The sequence below is a fragment of the Carassius auratus genome, unplaced genomic scaffold (assembly GCF_003368295.1).
Source record: "Carassius auratus strain Wakin unplaced genomic scaffold, ASM336829v1 scaf_tig00216772, whole genome shotgun sequence".
In the NCBI taxonomy this organism is placed as follows: domain Eukaryota; kingdom Metazoa; phylum Chordata; class Actinopteri; order Cypriniformes; family Cyprinidae; genus Carassius; species Carassius auratus.
Window position 1 is genome coordinate 30001 of NW_020528731.1, and position 8301 is coordinate 38301.

At 37.2% G+C, this 8301-nt stretch overlaps 1 protein-coding gene across 1 annotated transcript in view; it reads right to left on the bottom strand.

Moving 5' to 3' along the window:
• LOC113098945 (neurogenic differentiation factor 4-like) overlaps positions 1-2164 on the bottom strand; it is a 3217-nt gene extending 1053 nt beyond the window's left edge. Inside the window, exons 1-2 of the mRNA XM_026263991.1 lie at positions 1987-2164; positions 1-713 (exon numbers count right to left, since the gene is read on the bottom strand). The exon at positions 1-713 is cut by the window's left edge and continues 1053 nt beyond it. Of these exons, the coding sequence (XP_026119776.1) occupies positions 1-707 (707 nt within the window). The 5' untranslated portion in view covers positions 708-713; positions 1987-2164. The remainder of the gene's footprint in view (positions 714-1986) is intronic.
• Between the last annotated feature and the right edge of the window lie 6137 nt (positions 2165-8301).

The window sequence follows — 8301 nt, forward strand, 5'->3', positions numbered from 1 at the left end:
GCCCCCTTGAAACCCTTCAGATGAAGCAAGTGGGTGGCCTCCAATGAGCCGTAGGGCGGACTGGGAAGTCCCGGTGAGGGATAAGTAATGGGGTGACCCTGAGGACCACCAATTCCTGGAACCCCGCACTTTTCATCCAGGTTGTTGAACAGCATGGATGAGGGTTCAAGTTGGAGGCAGCCGGCCACGAGGTTGCTGGTAGGTTGTGAAAGCCCCTTGCATAGCATCTCCACAAAACCAAGGCTCTCGGTTGACTGGCCACTCTCCAAAACCTCCGACAGCGCCCAGATGTAGTTGCGGGCCAGCCGCAGGGTCTCAATTTTGGAGAGCTTCTGGGTCTTCGAGTAACAAGGCATTACGCGCCGCAGACTGTCCAAAGCATCGTTCAGCCCATGCATGCGAGAGCGTTCCCTGGCATTGGCCTTGACTCGTCGGGCATGGAAACGCTCTTGTCTGGCTTTGGTCATTTTCTTCTTTTTAGGACCTCTTCGCTTGGGTGCCTTTTCACCGTCGAGACCCACCTCTTCCTCTTCCTCCTCTTCCTCCATATCCTCACTCCCAATCTCTACAGGTCTCCTGTGTAGCGGATAGTGACCAATCTCAGGTGTCTGGTCACCATCCGGTGAGCTGAGGTCTTCCTCCATCCATCCAAGGGAGTTGACTAGCTCAGTCACATCCCCTGGTTTTCCGTAAGGTTTGGTCATCATTGTGATCTGAGGGCACATGAAAAAGATTTGTGAGTACATTCAAATCAAAATTAAGCCTTATTTACAACTCCATGGGTTTAGATATTCAGAGCATGACTGAATTGTGCACCTCACACTAGTTAAGACCCTCATAATGGAGAGACTTGACAGACAGCAAGATTATTTTGATGATTATTATATAGCTTACAGCTCTATAATTCCATTTCTTCTCTCAGTTTTAATGCTCCATCTAATGGAAAGACTTTCTGTATGAACCCTTTGATTTCCGCAGTCATTTTGGAGACGCTGTCAAATCTGGGACACGACTGGATTTAGTCCACAGATAAAGCGCTCGGATTTAATTTGAGGGAAGCCTGTAAACCGGAATCAACAAACACAGGACCAAGCCACACTAATACTAGAAAAGTGTTGAATTTGATTTGTTTGAAAGACATCTGCATTGTCTCTAAATATGAGTTTTTGCCACAGAGATTTGTCAGCGTCCTAACACGTATTCTTGCGCTGATTAATAGCCTATTCTATTTGTTTTCTTTTAAAACTAGGGCGAGCTTTTTAGTGAAATGTTGAGATTCTAAGTAAAGTTACATTCAATTGTGCCGTTCACAAACATTCGTGGTATTCGTGCATTGGTGCGTGTTTGGTATTCCTTTATAAGTAGCCTACAACGCAAAAGTTTGTTCTAGCCTAATGAATAAAAAATAAATTTATTTATCGGCATTGATGATGATACATTAATAATAATAATGATGATGATAATAATAATAATAATAATAATAATAATAATAATAATAATAATAATAATAATAATAATAATAATGCCTAAGTTAAATTGTTTCCTGAAAATAAAATAAAAATAGTATCTAAAAATCTAGATGGAATCTAAAATTTTCTTCTAAAATGTTTTTTTTTTTCCCCTATGTTTACGCTCTGTTATTTTACTTAATGGGGCAGAAAATAAACTATTTATTGCCATTAAAGTGAAATTACTGAACCTACACATAGGAGCCTGATGAAAATGCTCACTTTATAAGAAAATTTCAAACGGCACTTAGAGGCTTTTGCATCTGAACTCTTCATATATACACAAACACAGATTACCTTTTCATTCAGTTATTAAAAAACAAGAAATTAATATATATAAGCCACAGAATTTTTTTTTTTATCTGAATGTTGTAATAAATCCTGAAATAATAATCTATTCGATTAATACATGCATTAGCCTACTACAGTATCTTTAAAAAGTAACTTTGGTAGCCTAATTTATTAAAAACAACCGTACCTTAATGTAGCTCCTGGCGTCGCTTCAATAAAAGTTTTTAAAAGGTGGTCAGAAACCGTGAACGCACTGTTAAAATGTTTAAAAGAGTTGGTGTAAAAACAGAAAAACAAAGTTCCAGACTCCCCGCTGATGGTTTGTGTGTGTTAACAGTCCGTCTGCGCCAGTGCAGGTCCGTTAGCTCTCCATTGGTGCGTCAGAGCGTGTCGTTTGCCTAACTGAGGCGCATTGACTCCCGGCTTTGACTTTCTAGAGATGCTCATAAGCTCCGCCCACAAGCCCCATACCCCCTCCAGCTGATCCGAACGCGCGTGGCGCGCTCGTGGCCAAAAGTTTCACGACTTAAGTGTGTGAATTTATCCCCGAGCTTTGTGTCTGAGTGTTGGCAGTTCTGTAAAGGGCACGATGCGGCTTCCCTTATACATTATCCTTATAAACCTGGTAAGGTGAGAGGCTTTGCAATGCATTTGTCATTTGTTGGAGAGAAGAAGATTGCAAATGTCAACAGTATTTGGGTCAATGACGTGTAAATAGATAGGCTATGTATTTTAATCTATTACGTTATTCAACGTGTAATTCAATGTAGAACACGTATTTCAATTGTTATTTTATACTGTAGGGTTATAAAATACATGTCTGGAGGAAGTTTCATTAAAAGGCTTTACATTTTTGAAGCAAGAAATGTTGGCATAGTATTTTATTGTTATTTAAGAATTTTTTTTGTTTTGTGTTAAATCATGGTTTATACTAATTAAGTAATCAATCTAAGTGGTGTAATTAACTTACAGTGAGTAATTTTAAACTTAAAATATAGAAAACACTTTTAGACTGTCACCTTTATTAATAAAAATAAAATTAAAAAAATCAAAAAAAGAACTAGGCTATTTTTATTATTGAATTGATTGCCAACAACAGCACATTATTTTCGTTTACTGGATTGTAATACACCAGATGATTTGTAGACTTTTCCTAATTGAAAATAGCCTATCATTGAGACTCTAAATCACTCTCCGCTTTTCTTTCGTGACCTAACGTTTCTGCCCCAATAAAGCCCGCTCAGTGCTGTATTAATACCCCTGAGCCCTATTTGGTTTATGGCGAGGTCAAACATTGGTCTTAACTCTAATTACAGTAGTCTAGTGTACAAAGACGCGCGTGCGTCCCAGTAAATGATTGTGACAGCTTGGTGCAGTGTGAGCAGGTGTGTTGTTCACCCGTTTCATTCATTCGCTCCGTCCGCTCATTAGCGCCCCTCTGCCCACCAAAACATAACGCTCAATAACTGCTGGATTAATCAAGCCAAAACGGTTTTGTTTCGCTAAGATAACTCACTCAGCCGCAGTGGCGCCTGCAGGTGTACAGCTGTACGCACTGTGCGTACCATGAGCGCTCAGACTGACCTGATCGAGATCTTCGAGATATACGATATACGCACTTTCATGAGATCGGGTTAGACTACAACAAATCATTTGTTGCCTATTTCATGACAATGTTTTACATTCAATCTACCTGTAAAATGTATAGTGAAAAGTACTACTATAAAGCGTCTGGAATGCAATAAAGTAATTTTCAAAACTGCTTTTAAAGCATTTGCTGCATGAAATCAAAGGCTAATAAATAATTCACATATCAGACAAAATTGCGTTGCAACAAGTCCTTTAAATTTGAAGGTATTCAGAATAGAGCAACATACAAATCTGAAAATAAAAATAGCAGTTATACAATTACAGGACAAAGTTTTACAAATATGGCATTATAATTAGAGTTTTATTTTTGAATTATACATAATAAAACTCAAATTATAATTGGGCCTTATTTAGGCTTTTCCTTATTTGAATATTTTAAACATCCATCAATTATAGTGATAAAAAGAAGACAAATAACTGGACATACCTTTAGAGAGAAATGCATAGGATTACATGATGATAGAGTTTCTATTTTCTTATTTTTTTATTAATTTTTTTATTAATTCATTTTAGAGTAGTAATTTAAAGCTTTATACAGTTTTAGCATGTATGTGAGGCAATTCGCTGAGTTTCGGTTCATCATTGTGAAGCGCTCTTGCTCAAGACCAAGATGACAGAAAGCGTTTGTTTTCTTTATTTTATAAAAGCACAATGTTTTGTTTATATTATGAGTTCACAGAAATAAAAGTATACCCTTTACAGTGTAGAATGATGTATTACACTTACCTTTATGGGCAAAAATGACTGCTTATTTTAAGATGTTTCCACTGTTAGAAAAAAATGCAAGTGATCGCACTGGTGCCTCTAATCGACTTCATCCAACTCTGTTTTGTTCTCTGGTTTCATCTGTGAACATGCTCTTTTGTTGCTTTTAATCCCTATATATATATATATATATATATATATATTTATAATAAAATAACTCTGTACATACCCTCAGAAGAAATACTGCAGGCTCCCCTGCTCAGCTGTGCATTCTGCGCCCGAGAGCGATTTGCTCCATGAAGTACTCTTATTTGAAAATATTTATTGGACTTTATATCATATGCAACAGATACTTAGGGCATCTTGTAATTTTCAAACGTATAATTATGTAAACAACACGTGATATATCACAAAAATTTTAATTTCAGAACTTTATCAATGTGGACTCCTATTTAATGTTCCACGAATGAAAACGACGTTGTGAAGAATGACGTAGGGCAGGCGACACATTTTCTTTAAATATATTGCCAAGTTTTTAACTTTGCGTTGGGTTCTGGCACAACATTTAAAGTCTACCTTTTGTAAAAAGAAAAAAAGAATATATAACATGTTAAAGTTAAAGTTGCTGTGAGAAATATACCTTATTCAACAGATAGCTTATCTTTCCAACACAGCCTCGTTTTCATGCAAGAAATTTAAGTTGTGTCCACCCTGAATAATGTACATTTATTCACCAATCAATCAAACTGCTCTCTCTTGCATCAGATTTTTTTTTGTCTATAAATATATTTATACTAATATACTGACATAGTAAAATACATGTTCTTTTTAAGTTGTCACTTAAAGTGAAAAAAGTTAAGTTTAGCCCTGTATATATACCAAATAAAATTATATGCATTTTTCAGCATTTATGAAGTTTTCCCTCTTAAATTGATAAAGTTTGACTTTGTTTGGCAAAATGGGGCTACACATTATGTGTTTATGCACAGTAGGGGCTCTATTGTAGTAGTGTGCTATTGACTGTGGGTCTTCAGGTCACACGTGTCCTCACACTGATCCCATTGTATGCACCAAGTGTGCACATCTGTGGCCAAGACTAGACAGTTTGCTCACACTCTCTCTGCAAAAACTTTTATAACACTTAAAATTAATTTTCATTCCAAATGTAATGTAGATCAGAGAATGACTATACCTTTAAATAGTTTGAAATGGAAAAGTGATCCACAGTGATCTAATGATAAAACACAAATTGTTAAGATTTTTTTTTAAATATTGTATTTATCATTTATGATTGCTAGCCAGCATTTATAATTGGTATAGAGGTTCACTTAGATAGTTAAAAGTTTAAGTCAAGCCGGACACTGGTGAATGAACAGATGGGCTTAAGTGATGCGTCTGCTGCACCAGCGCTCAGGCGCCAGTCGCCTGCCTACCATAATCTCTCGTGCGACAACACAATCAACACAATAGAACAATATCCATACCGCTAGTTCACTCGGGTGATGCTTCTTTCCTTTCACACAAAGGAGGAAGGTTTCCACTTGGCGGCATAGAAATGATGTTAAAATCTATGCACTGATGAAGATAGGAACCCTTTGCTATGGGAACAATCAACAATCAATGTCCAATTAATCATGAAAGAAATCTTGAAAGAAAACAGCCACAAACTTAAGTAAAGAAAAAAAAAGCGTGAATATTCTCCCTTTAAAACTCATTTTCAAGTCACTGAGAATCTATTTCTGAGAAGTTAGCCTTCAGATTTTCGGTTTGTGTGAAGGTCATAGAAAGGGTAACATGCTTAAGTGTGTTCAGAGTGGTATACTGTCCCACATGAACCAGGGATCACATGTGTGTCAACAGTATGTACACCTATAGTAACTGTGTCATGCTTCCCCAAAGATCCCAGGGTAACCCTGCTTCTCCACAAAATCAGCTCCCACGAGTGTTTCACAATGCTGTGTCACACCTGCAACCTGTATTGGGAATTACTGTGTTGTGCCCAAACTCTGCTCCCTTGTGCCCTACAATCAGTCAGCCTACTCAGGGACCAAGGCCTGCTGCATTTTCTAGTCCACCTCAACCAGAAGTGAACACTACAACCACAAGAGACCATTTACTACTTTTTACCATCTGACCTGAACACTGAGAGTTTCGTGAGGCTTACTTAAGTGTTCGTGCAGTGGGTCTTCATGGAAAATCTGTGAATGCAGAGCCACGAGACCAGCGGTATACTCAATAGACAACCTCCTGTTGAGACAGTTTAGAGTTCAAATTATATCCAGAAGAACAGCACACAGAACTCCCATGACCTCTTTTTTTGTTTGGAGTGACAGCTTCACTCCCCTAACCCCCTCTGCCGTCCTTTGCACTTACGTTTCTGCACTTATTCAGAAAGCACTGATCGGACTTGAAGATATTTCACAAAATGAATCATTAAAACAATACTTTTAAGAGCCAAGTGATAATTTTAGTTCACAAAATTACAGAATTTCTCCATAAAGATGGTTATTCAGAAGAGTTCAGTTCATTGACTATATAGTTTCATACATCCGAAAAATTAATTTTAATTTCATTCTATTACAGTTTCTTTTTTTAAATCAAATAAATGCCAGTGGTTGGTGGAGCATAAAAGAAAAATCTATAATACGGCATTTTTCTAGTTTTTACTATAATTAGTTCCTATTTGTTGTCGTCACTGTAGTGATCCTAACTATATTTGTGCCATATATAAATATCACACTGTTGTGAAAGAATATTCCTGGACAGTTGATTTAACCTTAGGCCTCAACTGGATATATGCAAACAATAACCATAAAAAAAAATATGCGTATGATATTTGTTTTATATATATATTTATACAATTACATCTGACAAAACCACATAGGAAAAGTATTCTGAACTAGATTTTTAAATTATTTGTCACATTTTTGTCACATTTGCGAACCAGTTGCAGCTGGAGCTCTGCTATAAAGTTTTTGGCTGAATGCATTACACCAAAAAAAAAAAAGGAAAAAAGCACCAAATCTTCAGCAGATACCTGGCAAGCCAAACAGACTAATCAAGCGCATCCACCCCCTGTCAACACATCAACGACAGTTAGTAGGACCGCGTCTCCTTAAGCACACCAGCGATGACTTAGCGTTGTTTACTCTAGCTGGCTTGTTGGGATGCTGTTATAGTTCCCTTGGTTGAGAGTCTTCTCTGTGCCAAAAACCCCACACACCCACAACTATTGCCACAAGTGAGTTATCCTTTTTTGCAGTCCCAAGGGACCTGTTTGGAGTGGGAAGGGGGATTCGTTCGTCTCACTGACAGATGGGTCCTTGTTTCTGTCTTTCCCTCCCTCACTCCCTCTCTCCTGAGCTCAGACACAGACACACTTGCTTAGACTGAGATTGAACGAATACAATAGGAATTAAAGCCATGCACACATGCTCCCTCCATGTCTCCTGAAAGCTGAGCCCCTTGTAATAATTATAAAGCAGGGGTCTGTTTGGGTGATGGGGGCTTGGCTGTTGGGGAAAACTTAGATAAAAATTTGGACTTAATGACTTTTTCTAACTTTTTTTGTTGAAAGTTCAGAAACTATTCAACCAAATAAAGTTTCGAAACACAGACATAAATGTTCAGTGTCTTCGAAATAACCAGTTTTTGCCATGGAAGAGCCATTCAGTTATTTAAATAACCCTTTTTTGTCTTAGTGTGAAGAATGTTTTTCCGCTAGATTACACTAGTGTCTTCTGTAAAGCTGCTTTTTATCTTAACATCGACACTGCGATTTAACTGATTTAAATCAACATTGAACTGATTTGAGCTGAATAATGACTCTATTCTTCTGCAGCCTTTTTTCTTTTCTTTTTTAGCATTATTATTGAATTTAACAAAATCAACATTGTTATTGAACTGAACTGAATCAACTTTGAACTGACTGGGCTGAACAACAACACTATTGTCTTCTGTAGAGCCGCATTTCCCTGAACGGAACAAATTTCATAATTGAAAGGTTTAATGGATGGTCTTCATCTGTTCCAATAAGAAACCTTTGTTTTTAAGAGTGTACATGTCCAAAATAGATTCTGGAAACTGAATTGTATTCCCTTAAGAGAATAATAGAGAGTAAGAGTGTGTCTGTGTTTTAAAAAGATAT